The 27,592-nt window shown below is 42.5% G+C and overlaps 1 protein-coding gene across 4 annotated transcripts in view; it reads left to right on the forward strand.

The window, feature by feature from the left end:
* Positions 1-27,592, forward strand: part of nlgn3a (neuroligin 3a) — a 292,883-nt gene that overhangs the window by 235,069 nt on the left and 30,222 nt on the right. For all 4 annotated transcript variants that reach the window (XM_059977047.1, XM_059977043.1, XM_059977044.1 and 1 more), the window contains one exon: positions 23,851-24,640. In XM_059977047.1, coding sequence (XP_059833030.1) covers positions 23,851-24,640 — 790 coding nt within the window. The remainder of the gene's footprint in view (positions 1-23,850; positions 24,641-27,592) is intronic.

Genomic DNA, 27,592 nt, shown 5'->3' on the forward strand with positions numbered 1-27,592 from the left:
TCAGGAAGATTTAGCAGACTCTGGAGTGATGGAATGCTGCTCTACTGCGCAGCAACACCTGCACAAATATGACCTTCATGGAAGGGTCATCAGAAGAAAACCTTTCCTGCATCCTCACCACAAAATTCAGCATAAAAAGTTTGCAAAGGAACACCTAAACAAGCCTGATGCATTTTGGAAACAAGTTCTGTAGACTGATGAAGTTAAAATAGAACTTTTTGGCCGCAATGAGCAAAGGTATATTTGGAGAAAAAAGGGTGCAGAATTTCATGAAAAGAACACCTCTCCAACGGGGTGGATCGATCATGCTTTGGGCTTGTGTTGCAGCCAATGGCACGGGGAACATTTCACTGGTAGAGGGAAGAATGAATTCAATTAAGTACCAGCAAATCCTGGAAGCAAACATCACACTGTCTGTAAAAAAGCAGAAGATGAAGAGAGGATGGCTTCTACAACAGGATAATGATCCTAAAACACACCTCAAAATCCACAACGGACTACCTCAAGAGGCGCAAGTTGAAAGTGTTGCCATGGTCCTCACAGTCCCCTGACCCAAACATCATCGAAAATCTGTGGAGAGACCTCAAAAGAGCAGTGCGTGCAAGACGGCCCAAGAATCTCACAGAACTAGAAGCCTTTTGCAAGGAAGAATGGGTGAAAATCCTTCAAACAAGAATTGAAAGACTCTTAGCTGGCTACAGAAAGCACTTACAAGCTGTGATACTTGCCAAAGGGGGTGTTACTAAGTACTGACCATGCAGGGTGCCCAAACTTTTGCTTCAGGCCCTTTTCCTTTTTTGTTATTTTGAAACTGTAAAAGATGGAAATGAAATTAATCTTGCTTAAAATATAAAAGAAATGTGTAATCTTTAACTTCACACACAAAATGCTGGTGGAATGCATCCACTCAGACTCCATCAGAAGCTACAGAAGTTTGGCGTGTCCCCACTGACTTAGACCAATCTTTTACAAATGAACCACAGAAAGCAGCTGATCTAGATGCATCACAGTTGGGTATGGCAAATGTTCTGTCCAAGACCACAAGAAATTGCAGAGATTTGTGAATGCAGCCCAATCCATCACACAAACCTGCCTCATCTCCACTGGCTCCATCTATGCTTCTTTGCTTTGGGAAAGCAGCCAGAATATTCAAGGACCCTCCATAGAACCATAGAAAATGACAGCACAGTATAGGCCCTTCAGCCCTCCATGTTGTGCTGACCCATATAATCCTTAAAAAAAAGTACTAAACCCAAACTACCCCATAACCCTCCATTTTTCTTTCATCCATGTGCCTGTCCAAGAGGCTTTTAAATACCCCTAATGTTTTAGCCTCCACCACCGTCCCAGGCACTCACAACCCTCTGTGTAAAAAACTTACCCGTGATGTCTCCCCTAAACTTCCCTCCCTTAATTTTGTACATATGCCCTCTGGTGTTTGCTATTGGTGCCCTGGGAAACAGGTACTGACTATCCACCTTATCTATGCCTCTCATAATCTTGTAGACCTCTATCAAGTCCCCTCTCATTCGTCTACGCTCCAAAGAGAAAAGTCCCAGCTCTGCTAACCTTGCTTCATATGACTTGTTCTCCAAACCAGACAACATCCTGGTAAATCTCCTCTGCACCCTCTCCATAGCTTCCACATCCTTCCTATAATGAGGTGACCAGAATTGAACACAATACTCTAAGTGTGGTCTCACCAGAGATTTGTAGAGTTGCAACATGACCTCTCTACTCTTGAACTCAATCCTCCTGTTAATGAAGCCTAGCATCCCATAGGCCTTCTTAACTACCCTATCAACCTGTGCAGCGGCCTTGAGGGATGTATGGATTTGAACCCCAAGGTCCCTTTGTTCATCCACGTTCTTAAGTAACTGACCGTTAATCCTGTACTCAGTCTTCTGGTTTGTCCTTCCAAAATGCATCACCTCACACTTGTCAGGATTGAACTCCATCTGCCATTTTTCTGCCCAACTCTGCAGCCTGTCTATATCCTCTTGTAACCACCCCAATGATTTTCTCTTCTCTTTCCTGTTGGGTGGAAGATACAAAAGCTTGGAAGCAGGTACCACCAGAATCAAGGACATTTCTACTGCACTGTAATAAGTCTCTTGACCAGATCTCTCGTGCATTAAAGATGAATTCTTGATCTCCAAGTCTAACTCATTGTGGCCTGTGTACATAATTTGTCTCTCTTCATTGAGCATTCCTTGTAACTACAACATTATTTTCTACATTATGTGTTTCTCTTTACTACCACTGTGTATAGTGGCATGCAAAAGATTGGGCACCCCTGGTCAAAATTTCTGTTACTGTGAATAGCTAAGTGAGTTAAAGATGACCTGATTTCCAAAAGGTATAAATTTAAAGATGAAATCACGAGAAAATCTGCAGATGCTGGAAATTCAAGCAACACACACAAAATGCTGGTGGAACACAGCAGGCCAGGCAGCATCTATAGGAAGAAGCACTGTCAACGTTTCAGGCCGAGACTCTTTGTCAGGACTAACTGAAAGAAAAGATAGTAAGGGATATGAAAGTGGGAGGGGGAGGGGGAAATCTGAAATGATAGGAGAAGACAGGAGGGGGAGGGATAAAGTTAAGAGCTGGAAAGTTGATTGGCAAAAGGGATACACAGCTGGAGAAGGGAAAGGATCATGAGACAGGAGGCATTGGGAGAAAGAAAGTGGGAAGGGAGCACCAGAGGGAGATGGAGAACAGGCAAAGAGTGATTGTGAGATGGGCAGAGAGAGAAAGAAAAAAAAGGGGGAGGAAATAAATAAATAAGGTTTAGAGAGAGAAGAGGAGGAGGGGCATTAATGGAAGTTAGAAAAATCAATGTTTATGCCAGCAGGTTGGAGCTACCCAGACAGAATATCAGGTGTTGTTCTTCCAACCTGAGTGTGGCTTCATCTTGACAGTAGAGGAGGCCATGGATAGATATAACAGAATGGGAATCTTGACAGTAGAGGAGGTGATGGGCATATGTACAAGATTAAGGGAGGGAAGTTTAGGGGAGACATCAAGGGTAATTTTTTTACACAGAGGGTTGTGAGTGCCTGGAATGACTTGCCAGGGATGGTGGTGGAGGCTAAAACATTAGGGGTATTTAAGAACCTCTTGGACAGGCACATGGATGAAAGAAAAATGGAGGGTTATGGGGTAGTGTGGGTTTAGTACCTTTTTTTCAGGATTATATGGGTTGGCACAACATCAAGGGCTGAAGGGCCTGTACTGTGCTGTCGTTTTCTATGGTTCTATGGAGGGTCCTTGAATATTCTGGCTGCTTTCCCAAAGCAAAGAAGCATAGATGGAGCCAGTGGAGATGAGGCAGGTTTGTGTGATGGATTGGGCTGCATTCACAAATCTCTGCAATTTCTTGTGGTCTTGGACAGAACATTTGCCATACCCAACTGTGATGCATCCAGATCGGCTGCTTTCTGTGGTTCATTTGTAAAGATTGGTCTAAGTCAGTGGGGACCAGCCAAGCTTCTGTAGTTTCTGATGAAGCAAAAACATTGGTGTATTTTTATGGCTTTAACATCCACCTGCCGGATCAAGACAAATAGTTGGTAATACTTACACCGTGGATCTTGAAGTTGTTATGTATCTCCTGAATTCAATGACCAGCTCCTTCATTATGCTGAGACTGAGACAAAGGTTGTTGCATTGACACTATGCCACAACACTACAACACTTTCTATCTCCTTCCCATATTGTGTCAAGGGCTAAATCCACAGAGTTAGTGCAGGTGAGTAAGATTTTCTTAGGAAGAGCTATATAGATGCATAATCAGAAAGTTCAATAAAGGTCTTTACTTCTGAAGAGTAAACAGAGCAGACCAGATTGACCATAAGAAACATGATGAATATAAGCAAATGTCTTTCCACTCTAGAGATGCACATGTAGAGCAAGAAAATTTAAGAACCAAGCCAAGCTAAAGAGGAGATTTCAGTGGAGAAGAGTAAACAGATTTCAAATAAATAGGATAGGTGGGAATGGAAGCGTTCTGGTGGAGGATACAGTCTTACTAGAAAGCAAAGATGGGCATAGATTTCACATTAACCAAAAAGCCAATAGCAAAATATAGAAAACCAAGGCAAAGTTTTGTCCAGGACCCTGTGCAGCTGCAGAGTATAACTGGGAGGTCAGCAGTGTGCTGGGATAGAGTCCTGAAGTGCTACTGGTAAAAGAAGAAGGTTGATTGGCTGGGTAGGTCAGAGTAACTTAAGTTCAAAAGTAATAAGATATAGAGTGACTGAGTGGCAGAACAGTGTCAAAACAGCCAGACATGAAGAAGACCAGTACAATCCCTGTGGCACAACAATTCAGGAGATCAAATTAAATTTCCTTCCACAAAGGAAATTATTGAACCAGGTGGATTTGAGAGACAGTACATTAGTTTTTGCAGTCATCATTACTAAGATCTTGCTGTTCCAAAATTTCAAATTATTAGCTGAATTTAAATTTTACTGTTGCTGGGTGGAATTGAAGACTGATTTTAAATCAGGTTTTAAAATTTCTTGGCCATTAATTTACCCATTGTACCAACAATATAGCATATGATATTTTGAAATGCAAAACCAAATTTGATCCAGTGCTGTATTTGTGTTGCCTGCAGTACCAACACTCAGCTGGGGAAAGCATTTCCAAAATGCTTTTGGGTAGACCTGAAGATTTTTCATTAGTCGCAGTAATCTTGCTATCAAGAATGTTAAATATTTGATGGGGTCTTGGCTTTATTCTACTCTGAAACCTGAGAGAGCACGCAGTGAAAAAAAATGAGAAGTTTTGGATCACCAGCCATTTCAGAAGAAACAAGTAGAATTTCTCCACATCTTTGAAGGTCAAGTAGCAGTCACACAAAGAATTCTAAGTGACAGAAATTTTCATGACTCTTAACAGGTTTACTATGCTTAAGTGCTTAGTATCCATGTAATACATTCTATATGTAAATCCCCAAGAATCAATTTCCCTCAATGTCAGTTCTGCAAAGTCTGGAGTAAGAGGAGAAGAAGCAGGCTTCAGGGATTGCTCTTGGCTGAAACTATGGGTCAAGCGTTGGCAATGGCTGTCACTGGAGATAAAGGGAAGCTTTTATATTAGCTTTGCAACATGCTTTAGTTTAAGTTACAACTGACTGTAAGATTTGCTCTGAACCAGCACAATCAGGCCACACTTTAAAAATTATTATGTTTTAGTTTTCTTTCAATGAATATTCCTTGGTATATTCAATAATTCAGTGCAGTTTGATTAATATAGCTGAAGACTGTCTCAAAATAAAAACATGTATATTTAATTAAAACATCCCAAAAGCTTTAAACTTTATTCCAAGCTGCTGAAAATTACATTCAAAAACTTCTAAAAGTAATGGTCAGGAAATTCCTGATCAAAATTTTAAAAAAGGCTTAGTAGTTGAAGATTGGTTAACCTGAAGTAGAAAAAAGTACATAAATTTCTGGATATCTTAGTACCTTGTTGGGAAATTCAGCTGCTAATATTTTCAAAGAACTTTCATTTAGCTTAGGAACATTCTTCCAGCATAAAACTCTCACAAATTACCCCAATGCAACATGAAAAGTGTATTTCCAGTGTGATTTACAAACTCACTGTCTGAGAAGTACCTCACACATATGCCCAGAGTACGTGCTTCACCAATTGTGATCAAGAACTTGGTCGCTATCAGGCTTCAGCTACAGTTCTCAGCAGTTCACAATTTGGTGTGCATTATAAAGAAAAAACCGCTTTCACATTCCCTCAAAGAGCCAAACAAAAAACAGACATGAGTATTTACTTACACTGCAGAATTTCAAGGGATGCACTTCCAACACGCTGAAAATGATAAATGATTTTGCACAGGGAAACCCAGCAGTAGAATTCAGAAAGCTTTGCACAAGCAGCATTAATGTTGCATTGATACTAAAGTAAAACAGCAATTTCTAGTTCCTTGAGTCCAAAACTCAACTAATTTGGGTGCTTTCTTCAGAACTTGCAGAAAAGCACTTTTAGTGGAAGCACCAAACAGTGATTAATTTCACAAGAAGCAAATGAATAACAGCATTTTGGCCTTCGTCTCTTTTTCCCATTAAATCATTTTGTTATATCTTCCAACCCTTGCTGCAAGATCTTTGCTTTCTTGCCTTTTCTCACGTGACTCAATATTGTGGGCAGGTTCCTCATGTGTGCATTTTAAGCTAATACACAAAATTGAGTAATCTGATTTCTCCTCAATGTAAATTTCACTTAAAATTCTGTAATGTTCTGTTCTTGATTATAGGCAAATAGAATTCATACACTTGGTATAACCAAGTGGAATCTCAGTAATAGGCATTACCCCAGTGTATTTTCAGTAGTTTTTCCCGTGGAGTCAGTATAGTATTTATGAATTCCAATCTTGATTTTATTGTGATAGTTACCCAAGTGGTGAGTGTGCTGATGTGATTGACTCTCAGGTTCATTGTAAGGAGCCTCCTATCCTGGTACGGGGTTTAACTGGGAGTGAATAATCCCATTAATATGGACATTGCAAAATAGCAGAATCATCTTTGAGAATTAGGGGCCTGCCAATACAGCCATATTGCCTATAGCTATAACAGCCTGAAATACTTGATTTTATAGAATATGCATTATTAACTTAATTGAATCTAATCTGAAATTAGAATGGCCATGTGCTCTAGATTATCTTTTGAGTTAATATTTGAACACTTCACTGATTCTGTACCATACTGAGCAGACGTGAACCGACATGTATCAAAACAGGTACTTCCCTACAGAGGATCAGTGTCTTTAGGAGGTGCAAATAGATATTAGCAGGGCTATATCTGAATGTTCTGGTCAGATATTCTCCTTCAACTTGTAATGATTGTAAAGAGGCTGGATAACTTTGGTTTTTAACATATTTAAGGATATGTTTTTCCTTTACCCCATCTGATGGAAAGCTTTGCTTTGCTGGGAAGCGATCTGGGAAGAGCCCTCCTTCATTCTGTCATTGAGTCCCATTTTCTTCCTAGCCACATTGTGGCACTGGTATATAGTATGGCCAGATGGCAAGAAGTTGTGGGGTGAGAGAATTAATAGTGTGCTAATACATTACTTAATAAAGGCAGAAGACATTAACACATTTGCTTAACACCCCCTTGGTGAAAGACTGCCTCTTCGAGCACATTTAAAAGCAGCTGCCAGAATTTAGAGCACTCAGTGAATTCTCATCACATTGGCCTGTTGTTCAAAATTTTACTCAAACTAATGGACTGGAATCTTCAGTGGGAATTGCAGTAAAGCCATCAGCAGTCTCCATTATAATAGACGAAATCTGACAGAACTTCTGGAGTGTACACTTGTGTGGTTCAATCAGAAAATCCTGCAGCTTGTTTTTCTCAGTGGTTTTCTGCTCCTTCTGAATGTACTGGTGCAACCTTCTCATGAGGCACTTAGACTGTATGAGCTGTTCTAATTTAAAACATGCAGGAAGTACTACCCCTTCTTGGAATAGATGTGCTTGAGTTTTCCAAAGTTGAAAGTAAATTTATTATCAAAGTGTGTATATATATCATAACATACAATCTTGAGATTCATTTTCTTCAGGCTGTTTACAGTAGATACAATGAAACAGTATAGCTTAATTGAAAAATCGTACAAAAGACAGACAAACAACCCATGTGCAAAAGACAACAAACTGCACATATAATAATAATAAAGAGATAAAACTTCTAAGTTTTCTATACTTTTGTCAATGAAAACAGGAACCAACACTGCACATATGCATAGTAATTCTGATAAGAAGTATACTCCACTAAACTTAAATGAGTCACAACCCAGTAAAATGAAGGCACTGTCATTATTAAAGCAACAATGGAAGAGCATGATCCTCATTGGAAGGCACCCCCTTAATCTGAGCAGACTAGATGTCAACAAGGAAGCGTCAAACACTGGACTTAGAGTCCCAGAAACAAAAGTGTTCCTTGTGGCAATACAGGACCAGGTGATTAACACAAAAAAACTATCAAAATACATCATAAAAGTTCAACAAATTCAAGATAATAAATGTAGAAAATGCCAGGTAAAAAAACAGAAACAATCAAATACATTATAGGATCCTTTAGCAATTTAACACAATCTGATTACTTACACGAACACAATCAAGTGGCAAATATTCATCAAAAGCTCGCTTTAAAATAAAATCTCATAAATGAATTCACAGCTTACTAAAAATATATGCTTGATCCAGTTTTAGAGTCAGAATACCACAAATTATATTATGACCGATCAGTTATTACAGTTGGGACAATCCATAATAATACAGGATACATAAACAAGAACAATTTATTTAATAGATATAGCCATTCCAAACACACATAACTTACAGAAATCAGTACATGAAAAACACCAGAAATATGCTGAATTAAAAGAGGAAATTGAAAGAATTTGGAACATGAACAAGGTGTACATTGTCCTGATAGTAATATTCACAATTGGTATCATCCCAAAGACACTACACAATAGTATTAAACAATTAGGACTACATAGTTATATCTACATAAATCTATAGAAAGCTACAATACCAAACACCACTAGAATACTCTGAAAGTTCCTAGCAATTGACAAATTAGAGTGTTTGGCTATGCCCTTACCTCAGGTTTTACCAACTTGAGTTGAGAAAAAAAATAAATAATAATAATAATAAATAAATAAGCGAAAACTATCTAGAACTTGAGAGGAAGAGTCCTTGAGAGTAAGTTCATAGATTGAGGGAACATTTCCATCATGGGGAAAGTGAAGTTGAGTGAAGTTATCCCCTCTGGTTGAAGAGCCTGATGGTTGAGGGTAATGTTAGCCAGAAAGAATGACTATCTTCAAATCAGTGAATTCAAATGAATCAAGGACAGTGGAAGCAGTCTTTGTTCTTGCCGTGTGCTTGGAAGATGGAGGCTGCCATTTTGTGAAGACGCTCAATTCTCCATTTTGTGAGCTTGACATGCTGGACTTGGTTAGTGTTTTAAAGAAGGCACAAAGACTCTTCAGGTAATCTGCTGGACTGGAGGTCATTTCCAAATAAGGAGTTGTTTGTGATGTGTTCTTTGGTTGGCTGTAACATGCAGGATTGTGAATACCTGAGGTGATTCAAGCTCATTGCTGACTGAGAACAAAGAGCCATGAGTCAGCAACTGTCCCTTGATGGGAAGAGGATAATAGATGGATGCTGGCTTGGACCAGAGCCAATGACCAGGTGTTAAAGGCCAGACACATGACCTGCGGCCAATGACACGGGAATGCGACATTTGAATTGATAAGCAATGGATATAAAAGTGGATGCTTTGTGTGTGCCGGGGGCGGTAACTTCGAAGAATAACCATCACAGATACAAGTGAGAAGAACCCTGCATGAAGCATGTGGAGAGTGAATCAGGACCACGAGGAACAAGGAACGCCTGGCCAGCGTAAACTCCCCCGCCCGGGTAATACCTTTGCTATTCTTTGACTATCCAGGAGAGTCAGGGATACTTAGCAGGTGTGCGCACAAGGTATTTAGAGTATGAATTCATGTATTTGTAAGTTTGAACAATAAAGGTAATTGTCAGTAAATACAGATCTCTCTGTGCCTCACTCAGAATCGTTGGAAGAGGTAGAAGTGGTATCCACTCTCTCTCTTCTTCCAACAGTAATAACTGTTCCTGTACCTAGTGGTGTGGGTCCTGAGGCTCCTGTACTTCTCTCCTGATGACAGCAGCAAGAAGAGAGCATGGCCTGGATAGTGGGGGTCCTTGATAATGGATGCTGCTTTCCTGTGACTCTGCTCCTTGTAGATGTGCTCAGTGGTGGGGTGGGCTTTACCCAAGATAGACTGGACCATATCCACAACTTTCTGATGCTTTTCTGTTCAAGGGCGTTCATGTTTCCATACCAGGCTGTGACGTAAACAGTCAGTATACTCTCCACCGCACATCTATAGAAGTCTGTCAAAGTTTTAGATGAAATTGCCTATGACTGCTAATAAGATATAATTTTGACTCAAAAACCTCTCTTGATCTAAAAATAGGACGATATATTTTTGGAGTCTAATTTTCTCAAATTCAGCTTTCCATGATGTTTTTAAATAATAAAACTATGTGGCGACCTACTTTCTGCGCAGGTGAACCAGCTCACAAATAGCCAGCATGCGGGGAGAGACTTTGGTAATGCACCTCTGACGTCATTTCCACCTGGAGAGGGCGGGCGCTAGGGATTAAATGCCAACACTGCGAAGTTTGAATAAATTAGTCTTGAAACGACTTACCGACTGCGTGTAGTTATTTCAGCGCTGTGTGTAGCACATCGCTACATTGGTGACCCCGACGGTCCAAACAGGATTTGGACCAAAGATGACCGACTCTTCATCTGTTCACGCAGTTTCACTAAGACTGCCGACTTTCTGGACGCTGCGACCACGCGTGTGGTTTAGCCAGGCAGAAGTCCAGTTCCAGATTTGGCAGATATCTTCTGATTCCACGCGTTACTACCACGTGGTGAGCGCCTTTGACCAGGAGACGGCCGCCCAGGTTGCGGATTTCATACAGTCGCCCACGGAAGAAGGCAAATATGAAGCATTCAAAGCGCTGCTCATTGGGACCTTTGGCCTCTCACGGCGTGAGCGGGGTGCCCGCCTGCTTCACCTGGATGGTTTGGGAGACAGGCTGCCATCAGCATTGATGAACGAGATGCTGGCCCTGGCTGATGGACACAAGCCCTGCCTCATGTTCAAGCAAGCGTTCCTAGAACAACTGCCTGAGGACATACATCTGCTGGCCGACACAGATTTCAGCGACCCCCGGAAGGTGGCAGCCCGGGCAGACATGCTGTGGAAAGCCAAGAGGGAGAGCGTGGTATCCGTCGGTCAGATTACCAGGCCACGCGCCCAACAGCAGACCGGACCAGGCCCGGCAGTGAGGTGCATACAACATAGAGGCAGGAGTGAGGAGGACAGTGAACAGTGGTGTTTCTACCACCAGCGGTGAAGCACAGAAGCCCGGCGTTGTCGCCCGCCCTGCAAGGGCCAGGGCCAGGGCCAGCTGCTGCTAATGTCTATGGAGGTTGGCCACCAGGACAGCCTCTTGTACACGTGGGACAAACAGTCGGGACGCCGACACCGGAGCGGAAATCAGCGTCTTGCCCCCGATGGGGTACAACACCCGCAACAGGAAGCCAGGACCCACCCTGAGGTGCAAACGGCAGCACGATATGGACCTACGGCACCCGCACAGTGCAGCTGCAGTTCAGCGCCAGCTGGTTCACGTGGGACTTCACACTGGCCACCGCGGCCCAACCACTCCTGGTGGCGGACTTCTTGTGAGCTCACAGCTTGCTGGTCGACTTGCAAGGGAAAAGACTGGTACATGTCGAGACTTTCCAGAGGTTCTCCCTGGGGGAAGCCAAGTTGCCGGCCCCACACCTGGACGCCATCACGCTGTTGGACAACAAATTAACCAGAACCCTGGTGGACTTTCCATCGATTCTGGCACCGCAGTTCACGGCAGCCATGCCCAGACAAAGGGTACAGCACCACATCCCAACCCAGGGACCACCCCTCCACGCCCGCGCATGAAGGCTCCCCCCAGAAAAGCTCCGCCTGGTGAAGGAGGAGTTCAAGAGGATGGAGCAATTGGGGATCGTACAGAGGCCTCCCCCCTGCATATGGTGCCCAAAGCAGCCGGGGGTTGGAGACCATGCGGTGACTACCGCAGACTGAACGAGGCAACAACTCCGGACCTCTACCCCCTGCCGTACATACAGGACTTTGCAGCAAACCTGCACGGGGCAAGAATCTTTTCCAAAGTAGACCTCGTCTGAGGATACCATCAAATCCCGGTGCACCCTGAAGACATCCCCAAAACAGCACTCATCACCCCGTTTGGCCTGTTCGAGTTCCTCCGAACGCCGTTCAGCCTGAAGAATGCTGCACAGACGTTCTAGCAGCTAAAGGATGCAGTGAGACGCGACCTGGACTTTGCGTTAATCTATTTGGACGACATCCTTATAGCCAGCAGCAGTCCTCAGGAGCATCTGGCCCACCTCCACCAGCTCTACTCCCGCCTGTGTGATTTCGGCCTCATGATCAACCAGGCCAAATGCCAGTTCGGTCTTGATACCATTGACTTCCTGGGCCACAAGATTACCAAAGACGGGGCAACACCTCTGCCCACCAAGGTAGACGCTATCCACCACTTTGCCCGGCCCAACACGGTCAAAGGCCTGCAGGAGTTCGTTGGTATGGTGAACTTCTACCACCGTTTCCTCCCCTCAGCAGCCTGTATCATGCGCCCTTTGTACACCCTGATGTTGGGTAAAGGCAAGGACATTTCTTGGGACGAGGAGGCCGCGGCCGCTTTCATTAAAGCCAAGGAAGCCTTGGCAGATGCCGCGATGCTAGTGCACCCCAGAATGGATGTTCCAACCGCCCTCACGGTGGACGCATCCGACACAGCAGTCGGTGGGGTGCTGGAGCAGCTCATCGAGGGGCGCTGGCAACCCCTGGCATTCTTCAGCATGCACCTACGACCACCCGAACTCAAGTACAGTGCTTTCGACCGGGAGCTGTTGGCACTGTATCTGGCAATCCCTAGAGCAAGGGAGACTGAGGGGGCATGCTTATAAATTTTTATAAAATTATGAGGGCCATAGATTGGATAGATCATCAAAGTCTTTTTCCTAGGGTATGGTAGACTAAAACTAGATGGTATAGTTTTAAGGAGAAAGGGGTTGATTTAAGGGAGTTTGAGGGCAAGTTTTTTTATATAAAGTTGTGGGTATGTGGAAGAAGTTGACAGAGGAGGTACAACAATTAAAATACATTTGGACAGTTACATAGACAGAAAATGTTTACAGGAATGGAATTGAGTTGACCTAATTTCTTATATCCATCACATACATGAGGAGTAAAAGTCTTTACGTTACATCTCCGTCTAAGTGCAATGTGCAATCATTATAATTTATAATACAGTCAATGTAACATAGAAATACACTCAAATCACCATGAGTTAATCAGTCTGATGGCCTGGCGGAAGCAGCTGTCCTGGAGCCTGTTGGTCCTGGCTTTTATACTGTGGTACCGTTTTCCAGATGGTAGCAGCTGGAACAGTTTGTGGTTGGGGTGTGTCGGGCCCCCAATGATACTTCAGGCCCTTTTTTTACACCTGTCTTTGTAAATGTCCTGATTCATTTGATTATTTTAGTTCGGCACCTTGACTGGCCTGTTTCCATGTTGTATAATATGAAGATTCTATGAATCTATCTAAACATCAGGAAGGGAAAAAAGATGGATATACCTTCAGAGTTTTAAAGACAGGATCATATGTTGAGAGTAGAAACAAAGTAAAGTTATGGGGTGAGGTACTGAATTGGAGATAAGTGTGAAGGCCCATACCTATCCAGTATAGGAAGACCGAATAAATGCTTACTGGAGTTGCTTCTCTAGTAAAATTATTGAAACTGGAAATGGAGATGAGGAAAGATGGAAGGAGTTCCATTGGCGTAAACTGATGTTTCAGTTCAGACTATGCATTAGGATTAATGCAGGTTCTCAGAACCCAGAACATTGACTTATAGATTTTGCCTCCAGAAAAGGTGCTTGAGCTGCTGAGTTCTTCCACATTCTGGCTATTTCTTTTCATTCCAGATCCCAGCATCTGCAGTCTCTTTTGCCTTCACACTAGGATTAGAACTAGGATGACTGATTATTCTGCTACGTAATCTGCCATCTAAATTTCCTATATAATCCTATGCAATCACAGCTTTGTACTGTTTGGAGATCTGTTTGAACCACAAGGAATGACGACCTGGAAGTAAGATGTTTTCTCGACAGTTCCTTTAGCGGCCCAGTGCAGCAGGAGTTAATGTAACACCATATCCATCAAACTAAAATAAATCTCATCTATCCAGAACTGACCCACAGTTAAAATTGGGGCCAAAGTGGTAGAATACTGAGGCGTCTTAAATTATCTTTATCTGTGGAACATTCAATAATCAATCAACGAGCAGGACAGTAGTGTTGAAGACTCCTCTGTAATTTACTGAACGTGGTGAAATATTCTGAAACATTGACTGACTAGAATGTTCAACTTTGTGTTTTCTTAATCTCTTTGAAATTGTCTATTCATAGCATAAGTAGATTGGAACAGGAGAGGTAGAGCTCTGTGAGATGATTTTCTGACGTACTGTATAAACCAGGCTTACATATTAACACTGAGAAACACAAGAGCTACCTCACCTGGACAATATGCCTCACACCTCACAAAAGTCTGCAACAAGTGCCACTTTTCATGTAAGATTCAACCATCTGTGAAGCTGCATTTACCTCCCTACATGCAAAATCTTAGCATCAATTAGCTTCATATAATACTACTTGTGATATTCGGAGAAAAAGCTCATACACCTGTAACATAATATCATGGTAGTTTACACACAGTCTTGTGCTAAAGTCAGACATTGTAGTTCCTTGCAGGTTAGATTAAACAGAGCACAACTTTGAACAATACCATGTACATGATGAGGGGCGTCCATCCTAAAAGATATGCTCTCCTTGACACACAGACAACTCTTATTTTGTTTGCCACAGTTGAGAGAGACTGCAGAGGAGAAAGTGAGTGATTTCAGACTGGGTAAAGGAGACCTAATATTCTCATTAATCAGATGAATGACAGGAGGGAGAACCTGGGTACCAAGTGGGACCACGCAATCTGCCAGGGAGGTGCTGGCTCCTCCAGATGTGAAATTCACTACACATTCACTGAATGGGGAAGTAAACTTCATTTTCTCAGAAGATTTCTTAGGATGAGCTGCACAGTCCTGAAAACAGCTGTAGTGAGTCATTTAAATAAACAAATCAGTGTTCACTCATCCATAATTTATGATCAGTGTATGCAATCCTGAAAGGAGTGTGAGAGGGATTAATAAGTGTCAGGCTACTCTTGTATTGTAGTAATGGTCACATTGTCCGCATTGAGGCCTATTATTTAGTTGGCTCCTTATGATAAGAAGGGAGGCCCATAAACAGCAGGTCCCTTACACTTCCTTCCATCTGCTCTTCTTTCTCTTTATCCTCAGTCTTCAAATATGCATACTGTTCCTTCTTCACTATGCTAGATTTTGCAAACTGAAACACACAGTAAATGATTCTCCACAATTCCTGGGTATGGTAGATATTCACCTACACAAAATTATCCAACAAACTAAGTAACGCATGTGACCCTCAGGTTCTGTCGGCTGCGTAAGCCTAGGGAAGACAATCTCTGGCCCACCAACCGTATAAGACTGAGGTGCCAAACCTCCTGCTTGGGTGGATGCTGCGTGATGTGTTACCCTGTTACTTATTAGTACCACGAAATGACAGAGAGTACACCATATGCAATTAAACGATTTAGCTTTATCATTCTTAATTTTACTGAAGGGTTAATAAAGTAAAACAAAAAGAAAAGGGCCCATTTTAATGCAACAGCCTAATGTGCACAAGTTGGAGCTCACGGCTTTCCTTCTGCTGATCCTCCATCGATTTCCCCGGGCTTTCTGGACTCCTGGCCCCACTCCAAGTACACTCCTTTTTAGTGTCTACGACCTCTCCTTTTAGGTATCTTCTCTCCCTATCTTCTGCCAAACAAAAGACCCAGATCACTTAGTCCTCAAGCACACAACAAGAGAAAAAACACAAAGTACACTGCAGATGCTGTGGTCAAATCAACAAGTACAAACAAGCTGGATGAACTCAGCAGGTCGGGCAGCATCCGTTAGAAAAGAGCAGTCAACGTTTCAGGCCGAGACCCTTCATCACGACTGAAAAAAAAACCCTTCATAGGATGGCGCACATTCCAAAGCCCCCGTTATCTCTAGCCATAACCCAAACATTGCTGTGACAGAAAAACCATTAGATTAGCAGTGAAACTTTTCCCTGGGTATTAGACACAGATCAATTTTATCAAACTCAGATTTACCGAAGGAGGCAGTAATATGATGTTCCTAGTAGTCCAAGGTGATGTTGGTACTTGTATTTCTTTCCTTGGAATGAATTATGCCTACCAGTTGTGGGATAGTGAATTGTGAGGATCTAGGGAGGCAGAGGGTAACTCTCATGCCCCAGGATCCATCTCTCCAGGTAGAGTTGCCCACAGAAAGTATCTGGCAATTCAGTTTTACTGAGAATAAATGATTGGTAGATTCTTGATGTAGCATTCTCCACAGCCATGGAACTTATAGGTGGCAACTGTGTCTTTATAAATGAGTACAGAAGCCAGCTAGCATAGATTTTTAGTTAGAAGTCAAGTGCTGTAGATAAAATTCAAGAAAGTAGGTTTGATTACCTAGATTTTTTTTAATAAAAGGGAAGTTGAAATTCCTTTACAGATAGAAATTGGGTATTTGTGGCAAGAGAAGAAACCAGAACTGGTGAGAAGAGTGGGAATCTGTTCTGTAGGATTGAAATATCAAGCACCAGAGGTTGTGCTCTAGAGATTAGTGGTGGAAGTTTAAAGGCAATGTGAGGGGCAGTTATTTTACAGAGAGAGGTAATTGCATGGAGTTGGTTTCCAGGATAATCATTGCATCCATGAGTTTGGGAAAGTTGAAGAGGCTTTTAGAAAGACACGTAAATATGAAGGGAATGGACAGACATGATAAACAGGGGAGGACATTTAATATAAATTTGTTCCGTGTTGACAAAAACATAAATGTTTTTGAAATTAGGAGTACAGTTACTAATTGACTGCTTAGTTCATGTGAGCTATTAGGGACAAGTCTTCAATAAAATAGGACATTTTCTATACAGGTGAAAAGTCATATTTTATTTAAATGTGATTAAAAATATCAGTAGCTGCTGCTGATGTACACAAACATGCAGACTACCTACCTTCCATTTTATGATATCACAGGAGTTTATTTAACCCTACCCAAGTGGTGGAGACTATACAGGTTGGTCAAGTGTGTGATTTCCCAGAGGGCATCAATCTAAACTTAAGCTAGTTTTTTGAGCTGGGAAGAAGGTAACTCTCTGATTATTCTGCCCTTTCCCTCCACAAACCACCTCTTTTCTTTCTCTAATCACTTACCATTCCAACTGTCCCGACTTACAACATGATAGTTGTAATCTAATTGAATCTACGGTAGGTTACAATCAGAGTTCAATTGTTTGCAAGACACGTTTAATTCGGAAAGAAATAGCCATTAGTTTTCTTAATGTTATTTCAGGGATTTTTAACTTAGACCATAAGGCCATAACACATAGGAGGTGAATTATCCCATCAAGTCCTGGATCCCACTCAACCCCATACACCTGCTTTCTTGCCATATCCATTGATGCTCTGACCAATCAGGAAATGATCAACTTCCGCCTTAAATGTACTCACAAACTTGACTGTGGCAGAGCATTCCACAGAGTCACTACTCTCTGGCTAAAAATAATTACTCCTTACCTCTTTTCTAAAAGGTCACCACTCAATTTTGAGACATTGCCCTCTAGTTCTGGATATCCCCACCATAGGAAATATCTGCTCCACATCCACCTTATCTAGTCCTTCCAACATTTGGTCAGTTTCAATGAAACCCCCACACATTCTTCTAAATTCCAGTGAGTTCAGGCCCAAAGTTGCCAAATACTTCTCATGTGTTAACCCCTTTATTCCTAGAATCATCCCAGTCAAACTCCTCTGGACTCTCTCCAACGACAACATATCCTTTCTGAGATATGGGGCCCAAAACTATTGACAAATACTCCAACTTTGACATGACTAGTATCTTATAAAGCCTCATCATTATCTCTTTGCTTTTATATTCTATTCCCCTTGAAATAGATGTCAATGTTGCATTTGGCTTCTTTATTACAGACTCAACCTAAAAAATAACCTTCTGGGAGTTTTGCACAAGGACTCTTAAGCCCTTCTGCATCTCTGATGTTTGAACCTCTCCTCATTTAGATAATAGTCTGCACTATTGTTCCTTTCACCAAAATGCATCATCATACATTTCCCAACACTGTATTCCATCTGCCGCTTTTTTTTTGCCCATTCTTCCAATTTGCCTGCTAAAAATCTCAATGCTTCTTCAGCACTACCTACTCCTCCACCACCTACCCCTTTACCTATTTTGTATCATCCACAAGCTCTGCCACAAAGCCATCAATTCTATTTTCCACATCAATGACAAACAATGTGAGAAGTAGTGATCCCAATTCTGACCCCCAAGGAACACCAAGGATGTTGTGCATCTTATTGTATGCAGAAATGTTGCAGAACATGTTTAAAGTGTTCTGAGTTCCCATTTTCCTGTAATAAGTTGAAACTAGAAACTGATCTGGACCACCCATATAATTTGACCTAATATTTGTAGTAAAGTAATATTCCAGACCTGGCAGAGTAAGGATGTACTATAGAAGAAAAGGAAGTGTGATGTAGTTTTAATGTAACCTCAAGGCTACTTTCTGCACAACTTCTGAGTAAGTGTTGATAAGACTAATGGGAATATGGAGAATCAGACTGTATTATAATTATAACTGGAATTATAATCAGTCAAGTTTAGTCTGGGGGTGGCCCAGCAGCATTATTATAGTAACTTCTTCGAGAGTACTAATATTGATAGCATGATGAACTAGATATTGCTGGCATATTATGGAGTATAACCCCATAACTTGAGACTGACAGACAGCTCTTGGGTTTCAACAGTCCCTGTGAACTGAATTGATCATAAGTTAGAGATGAACAAAAACCAGATTCTAGGAGAGGATCACAGAAGCAGCTGTGATGGGAGAGTGAGCTGGCACAGAAAGAGCAGCCGCCAGCTGGCCTCATGGAATTTGTGAATATGTGAATCTGCACAGCTCTCCCAGCTCTGCTCAACTTGAACCAGCCACTGATTATTGCAGCTCGGGAGGGGGGCAGTGGGTTAGTTGGAAGAAAACACACAGAAATGTCCTGCTCCTACCGGCAACAGCCAGAAAAGCCATTCCCAGCCATCTCAGTGGTCTCCCAAATGGAATGGGGAAGGGTGGCATGACTTGCATACTAGTTATCATTGTTATTAATAGAGCGTTGTGTCATCAAAACAACAAAAAGTAAAAGAAGTGGATATCAATTTGCACGATACAGATAATTATTGAATAAAAATATGTTGAATTAGGAAGTAGAAAACATATCTTCAAATAGACATAATTTATATTTGAAATACTTTGGATAATGATGGGAAGAGAACAATAGACAATAGACAGTAGGTGCAGGAGTAGGCCATTCGGCCCTTCTAGCCAGCACCACCATTCACTGTGATCATGGCTGATCATACACAATCAGTACCCTGTTCCTGCCCTCTCCCCATATCCCTTGACACCACTATCTACAAAAGCTCTATCTAACTCTCTCTTGAATGCATCCAGAGACTTGGCCTCCACTGCCTTCTGGGGCTGAGCATTCCACATATCCACCGCTCTCTGGGTGAATGCTGAACTAAAAAGCTTTTTTTTTCAGTTTAGAAACTTTCATGAAAGAATAAGTTGGAGTAAGAGATGTCAGTCTTGAACTTTGAGATCAATGCAATAAAGAAAGAGAAGCTTGCAGCCATAGATTTGGAGGTCTAGAGAAGAGCTGGAGTGGGTAGTATCAATTATAGTGACACTGAGGAAAGGCTGTTGCCTCGAAAGAGATAGATGAAATAAAGATCAGTGACTGTATGTGAAACATATTTCTTTCTTCGCACATGTTTAAGAAGGAATGGTATCTTTTGGAAGTAGTTGGGCTTTACAGAGGATTAAGAGGGGTAGGGAAAAGAGGGGAAGAGAATTTGATGTGGCTAACTTCCTGGCAATCCCCACTGAGTGTAATGCAGTAAATTAGTAACTGTGTTGCCCCAGGCAACCTGTGTCTTCAATTTGTGACTGGTACAAAGCACACACTTCAGTAAGAGCTGAAGTGATGAGGCAGGTCATGATAGGATGGCATTTATTAGAGGAATATTTCAGATGGTAATTAGCACACAAACATTAGCATTATACCATCAGTTTATACCAAAAAGCAAGTCTTTTTGAAGTGGCCATAAAGGTCACATTGCAATCCTTGGTGGTTATTCATCAAGAATGGCTTAATTAGATATGTAGTGTGACAACATCAGTGTCCATAAAATGATAATATTATGTCATGAAGTGAATGTAATCATGAAATTACTAGATTGTCATCAAAATCCATCTGGTTCATTAATGTCCTTTCGGGAAGGAAAATCTGGCATCCTTCCCCGATCTGACCCTATACATGCAATTCCAGATTCACGACAATGTAGCTGACTATTAAAAACACCTAGTTCAAAGGGAATTGGGAATGGACAATCAAAATTGCACTTGCCACAACACCTGAATCTCATAAATAAATAATACAAAAATATCAGTGTACCTATTGGCATGCTTCTGAATTAAAGATAAAGTTAACATGATTAAATTTAAACTATAAGTGCATTGTACCAGAAAGCAGAGACAGACAATCTCATTAAATAAAACATTAGGAATTGGAAACTGTTGGGAATTGGGATTAGACCTTTTCTAATCCAATTAATTATGAATGCAGCATTTATGCAACAAATGTGTAATTCTTTACTAATGCACCAGTTATAATTCTTTGTTATTTCAGTTAAAATGTAAAATAAAAACTTCAAGAACAACTTCCATGTAATGTAGCAAATATATCCCAAAGTGCTTCATTATAGTCTTAGCAACAAAAAATGTACCCCAAGCTAAGGAGATACAAGAAAGATGATAAAAGCTTCACCAGCAATGTTGTTTTTGAGATGCAATGGAAAGGAAGGAGGAAGGGTAGAAGCAGAGTGGCTTTTATAGCACCCAAAGGTTAAGGCTTTGATAATCAATAACATTCCTGACAATAGTATAATGCTTAAATTCAAGTTCAAGCAAATAGAGAATTAATAGAATACAGATCTTTCAAAAGATTATAGATTGGGGGAGGTTACATGAAACCTTAAGATAAAGGAACAGAATTAGGCCATTAAGCCCATCAAGTCATGGAGGAATTTAAGGTGGAGGGTTATAAGGGAGGCAGGGTTTAAGAGTCAGCGCAGCATTGTGGGCCAAAGGGCCTGTACTGTGCTGTAATGTTCTATGTTCTAAGTCTGCTGCACCACTCTAACACAGTTGATCCATTTCCCTTTCAGCCTTAATATCCTGCCTTCTCCCTTTATCCCTTCATACCCTGATTAATCAATAATCTATCAACCTCTCTCTTCAATGTAGCCAATGACTTGGCCTCCCCATTTGCCTGTGGCAATGAATTCCACAGATTCACCACCCTCTGGCTACAGAAATTCAAAAGAAATCCTTACCTCCATAGTAAATGGTCATCCCTCTATTTTGAGGCTGTACCCTCTGGTCCTAGACTCACCCTCCGTAGGAAACATTATCTCCACATCCACTCTGTTGAGGCCTTTCAACGTTCATTAGGTTTCAATGAGATCCCCCCTCATACTTCTGAATTCTAGCGAGTACAGGCCTGGAGTCATCAACTGGTCCTCATACAGAAACCCTTTTGTTCCCAGAATCATTCTTAGATAGATAGATAGATACTTTATTCATCCCCAAGGGGAAATTCAGCATTTTTCCAGTGTCCCATACACTTATTGTAGCAAAACTAATTACATACAGTATTTAACTCAGTATAAATATAATATGCATCTAAAATCACCCTCCCAAAAAGCATTAATAAATAGCTTTTAAAAAGTTCTTAAAAAGTTTACTAAAGTGCATTGAGTGGTAATTTAAGCTCAGTCCTAACCCCGGCACTTTAACATGTCTTGTCACCCTTCTATGAACCATCTTTAATGTCAACACATTCTTTCATATATAAAGGGCCCAAAACTGCTCACAATGCTCCAAGTGAAGCCTCACCAATGCCTTATAAAGCCTTAGCAGTATATCCTTGTTTTTTATATTCTAGCTTTTATATTACAATGATAAGGAAGGGCATTTTTCACAAATCTAATATTTTTTGTTAAGTGTAACGGCGAGATAAGGGGAGCCAACAGAAGTAGTATGGCTGGATATTAAATAAGGCACCGTGCAACATGAAGTAAGTGCTCCAGAAATACTGGGCAAAATAATAATGTTGATTTAAGGTTGAGAGCAGAGTTTAGGAATAGATAGTTTGCTTTCTGGTTGGCAGACACTCTGCAGAGAGTTGCCACGGGAATCGGAACTGATTCCTGTAACTTGGATGGAAAAACAGAATGTATCATATACCATTTCACTGATCATTCAAAGCAACATGGAAAAATGAGTTGGGAAGTGTACCCAAAGCACTTTTTGTTTGATAGACCTGGAATTCAACATATCCCTTAGCAAGTGGATGCTTGACTTCCTGACCTACACACCACAGTTAGTAAGGAGAGGTAGCAAAACCTTCACTATGATTATTGTCAATACCGGTGCCCAGAAGACTATGTTGCACCATTCCCTGTGGACTCCTGACTGTGTGGCCAGATTCGGCTCTGCCTCCATCTACAAGTTTGCAGATGATATCATAGTGGTGGGCCAAATTTTAAATAACAATGAGTCAGGATGCAGGAAAGTGAATAGTGACATAGTTGCCTGACATTACTGACTTTAGGAAGAGGAAGGGCATTACACACACTGTGATTATGACAGCATGCTGCCATTGGGCCCACAGAGTCAATGCAAGGTCCCAGCAAACCTCCCTACACATTTACACTATAAGCCTACAAGTTACATTTCCTTACAGAAAATCAGTTCTCCGAGATGAAATGATATTTCCAGAATTCAAGGTGGCTGATGACTAATTCTGACAAGAATGAAGTTGAAAGTGTATTATATATGAATTGAGACAAAGAGCAGCATTTTCTGTAGAACCGAAAAGAAAACAAGGATCAGTATGTTTAATTTTGTATGCTGTGAGATGAGCAGATGGAAAGAATGGCAAGAACTTTATTAACAAGATATTCATAGTGTAAAACATATATGGAACAATGTCCTTGATACTTCTGTGGGATTGGGCTGTGGAGGCCGAGGACATGTGTTTTAGGAATCGAGCTTCTATATACCAACTGCAGACAGCACACAATTCTTGAAAGAATGAGGAAGTGACACAGTGTCATTCAGATTCAGATACATGAGCTGATATGTAGGACTGGCAAAAGTAGAATGAAAGAAATTGTAATAAAGATGGGGATACCGAAGTAAGTAAATACAAAAAAAAACTATTAGATTTTTAAGCAAGCATGATTGAAGATAGTTTAGAAAAAGATGAATTGACAATGTTCTGGAAATGTTGCAGTTGATCTACTGTAGGTCAGGGTCTTGTCGAGTGGAAGGTGGGGGTGTCATCAGAAGGACACTGATGTTCCACCAGCAGATTAATGCATTAGGTTGGAACTATGTGCATCTGAAATGTAAACAGTAAATTATTTTGACAGAGTAGAAGTGAGGTTTAAATTTCAGTCCATGGTCAATCAAGACATGGCGGGTGCATTGTTGAAATTAATCTGTCAAATAGAAGGACAGTGAAGCAGAACTAGGAAAGTGCACAGAGTTTCTGCCACAAATCAATGGGCAGTCCCACTTGAAAGGTGTAGTGAATGGAATGGCTTTTGAAATGGCCAAAATCAATGGTTTATGAGCAACGGGAAAGATAACTTCTTTAATGAGCAGTTGATGGTTGATGTAGACTCTGTAGGCCAAAAAGCTTATTTCAATGCTGCATCTCTCTGTGAATATAAGTAGCAGCTAAGTAGGGACTAACGCAAAAATAAACAATTTACTTGTTGGATCTAATAGCCTGTCGCACTATTTAAAGTTGTAATCTTTTAATTTCTGGTTCTCTCATTTCATCTTCAGGCCTTTTCCAAAGAGCAATTATTCAGAGTGGTTCCGCCTTATCAAGCTGGGCAGTGAATTATCAGCCCGCAAAATATACACGATTACTGGCAGAGAAGGTGGGCTGCAACATGCTTGATACCCTCGACATGGTGGACTGCCTGAGACAGAAGTCCTACAAGGAGCTTGTGGAGCAGGATATCAAGCCAGCACAGTACCATGTTGCATTTGGCCCAGTCATCGATGGAGATGTAATACCAGATGATCCTGAAATCCTGATGGAGCAGGGAGAATTTCTAAATTATGACATCATGTTGGGAGTCAACCAGGGAGAAGGATTCAAATTTGTGGAATGGATAGTGGATCAGGAGGATGGCATATCGGGAAGTGACTTTGATTTCACTGTCTCCAAGTTTGTGGATAATCTTTACGGCTACCCCGAGGGCAAGGATACACTCCGGGAAACAATCAAGTTCATGTACACAGACTGGGCGGACCGTGACAATCCTGAGACACGAAGAAAAACTTTAGTGGCTCTGTTTACTGATCATCAGTGGGTGGAGCCTGCAGTAGTAACAGCTGACCTACATGCTCGCTATGGTTCTCCTACATATTTCTATGCTTTTTACCATCACTGTCAGAGTGACATGAAACCAGCCTGGTCCGATGCCTCCCATGGTGATGAAATGCCCTACGTCTTTGGAATTCCCATGGTTGGAGCAACTGATCTGTTCCCCTGCAACTTTTCAAAAAATGATGTGATGCTTAGTGCTGTCGTCATGACATATTGGACAAACTTTGCCAAAACAGGGTAAGAAACATATTTGCTTGTGTTACTAACTATGAAACAAGAGGGGGGAAGCCAGCTGAAAATTAGAAATTAATCTGTTATAATTGGTTCATCAGATCCCTATAAGACCTTGCTCCTCTGGTAGAGTGGGAACATGAGAAGTAGTATTAATTTCTAAAAGCTGAGAAGTCCTTGGGTGCACCAGATATACAGATATAAAGGAGGACAATACACCAAAATCTGCAGCTCTGAAAACCATTGCAATTTCACGATATCACGTTCCTTAAAGTTGTAGAAGCGTCATTTCCTAATGAAATTAGTTTTAGGATCTGAGTGATTTTCCTTCGTTTTATTTTTCATGTGCCTAGCTCCCAACTCATTTGCAAAATTGTTGAAAATACTTTATATCTCTATTTGGTGAAGCCATGAATACTTTTTCATACGCTAAATTGGTTTACCTAGCAGCTCGTAGAAGGTCTGCCAGAATTCATGGGAAAAGTCTGATGCACCATCAATAACTCTCAGAGACGGGAGGCGAACGATAGGCTTTTATTAGCTGCAAGAGACCACGATTAGCAGCAAAAGACCACCACACAACATCCTGGAGACTGAGGGAGGAGCAGTGCCTCCAATCGCCTTTATACAGGGGTCTGTGGGAGGAGCCACAGGAGCAGTCAGCAGAGGGGCGTGTCCAGACAGGTATATGTAGTTTACCACATTCACCCCACCCCCCTTTGTTTTAAAAGAGAGTCCCCATGGGGCGAAGTTTCTTACAAGTATATTTATAGGTTAAGTCTATCAGGCGGTCGAATCTGTCGCTGCGATCTACGTAGCACCGGCTGTGATTGCACAGGTGCCGGTGGTGATTGCACCGGAGATGGAGGTTGTGCTGGCTCCGGCCTGACTGGAGGTGTCAGCCCAGTAGGCGTCAGTAATCCCTCATGCGTGCGCGAGACGCCTGGTATAGGAGTGTCGTGAGGAGTCTGTGTAGGGCTCGGTGTGCGCGGTTACCGTGGAGTGTTCAGGGTAGTGATCTGGTGCTCCTGCGGGCACCAAGTCGCAGACGGAGACCGTGTCCTCCCGCCCATCAGGTAAGACCATGTAGGCATACTGGGGGGTTGCATGTAGTAGGTGAACCCTCTCGACCAGCGGGGAGTATTTATTGCTCCTCGCATGTTTCCAGAGCAGCACTGGCCCTGGGGATGTCAGCCAAGCTGGTAGGGTGGTCCCAGTGGGAAAAGAAAAGAGTCACTCATGAGGGGTGGCATTAGTGGACGTGCATAACAGGGACCGGATGGAGTGGGGCACCTCGGGGAGGACCTCCTGCCAGCGAGAGACCGGCAATCCCTTTGACTTAAGGGCCAAGAGTGTGGCCTTCCACACAGTGGCATTCTCCCTCTCCACCTGTCCATTTCCCCGGGGTTTATAGCTCGTGGTCCTACTAGTAGCAATACCCCTAGCCAGCAGGTACTGGCGCAGCTCGTCACTCATTAACTTTGACCCTCTATCACTGTTTATATAGCAGGGATATCCGAACAGAGTGAAGAGCTGGCGCAGGGCTTTTATGACGGACTTGGCAGTGGTATCGGTGCTGGGGACGGCAAAGGGGAACCATGAGTACTCGTTGATTATGTTGAGAAAGTAGACATTGCGGTCGGTGGAGGGAAGGGGGCCCTTGAAGTCGACACTCAGTCGCTCAAAGGGGCGGATGGCCTTGATAAATTGCGCCTTTTCAGGACAGTAGAAGTGCGGTTTGCACTCAGCACAGACTTGACAGTCCCTGGTCATCGTCCTGATGTCCTCAAGGGAGTAAGGCAGGTTCCGGGCTTTTACGAAATGGTAATATCGGGTGACCCCCATGTGGCAAAGATCTGCATGGAGGGCGTATAGCCGGTCGAGCTGCGCGCTGGCACACGCTCCCCGGGATAGGGCATCAGGGGGCTCATTGAGCCTTCCAGGCCGGTACAGGATATCATAGTTGTAGGTGGAGAGTTCTATTCTCCACCGCAAAATTTTATCATTTTTGATTTTGCCCCACTGTTGGTTGTTGAGCATGAATGCAACCGAGTGCTGGTCGGTCAGCAAGGTGAACCTTTTGCCAGCGAGATAGTGCCTCCAGTGCCTAATAGCTTCCACTATGGTCTGGGCTTCTTCCTCCACCGCGGAGTGCCGAATTTCAGAGCCTTGAAGGGTAAGAGAAAAGAATGCTACTGGCCTGCCTGCCTGATTGAGGGTAGCAGCCAGCGTGAAGTCAGAGTCGTCACTCTCTACTTGGAAGGGAATGGTCTCGTCTACCGTATGCATCGTTGCTTTGGCAGTGTCCCCTTTAATGCAGCTGAAGGCCGCGCAGGCCTCAGCAGAGAGGGGAAATGAGGTGGACTTGACCAGGGGGCGGGCCTTGTCTGCGTAGTGAGGGACCCATTAGGCGTAATAGGAAAAGAAGCCCAGGCACCATTTGAGGGCTCTGAGGGTGGTGGGAAGGTCAAGGCCAATGACCCCGTTCTCCATGACATACCCAAGGATAGTGAGTCGGGTGGTTCCGAACACACACTTGTCCCTTTTATAGGTAAGGTTAAGAGCTTTGGCCACTTGGAAAAATCATCCAGTCGTGACCACAGATGGTGATGTTATCCAGATATGGGAACGTGGCCTTCAGTTGGCACTGGTCCACCATCCGGTCCATTTCCCTCTGGAAGACAGGGACACCATTAGTGACACCGAAGGGGACGCGCAGGAAGTGATAGAGCCTGCCGCCCACCTCGAAGACGGTGTAAGGGCGGTCCTCCGGGCGGATGGGGAGCTGATGATAAGCAGATTTCAGGTCAATGGTCGAGTACACCTTGCACTGAGCTATCTGATTGACCATATCCACGATACGGGGTAGGGGTACGCGTCAAGCTGCGTGAACCTATTGATGGTCTGGCTATAGTCCACGACCATCCTATTTTTCAGCCCTGTCCGAACAACGACCAC

The sequence above is a fragment of the Hypanus sabinus genome, chromosome 8 (genome assembly GCF_030144855.1).
Source record: "Hypanus sabinus isolate sHypSab1 chromosome 8, sHypSab1.hap1, whole genome shotgun sequence".
In the NCBI taxonomy this organism is placed as follows: domain Eukaryota; kingdom Metazoa; phylum Chordata; class Chondrichthyes; order Myliobatiformes; family Dasyatidae; genus Hypanus; species Hypanus sabinus.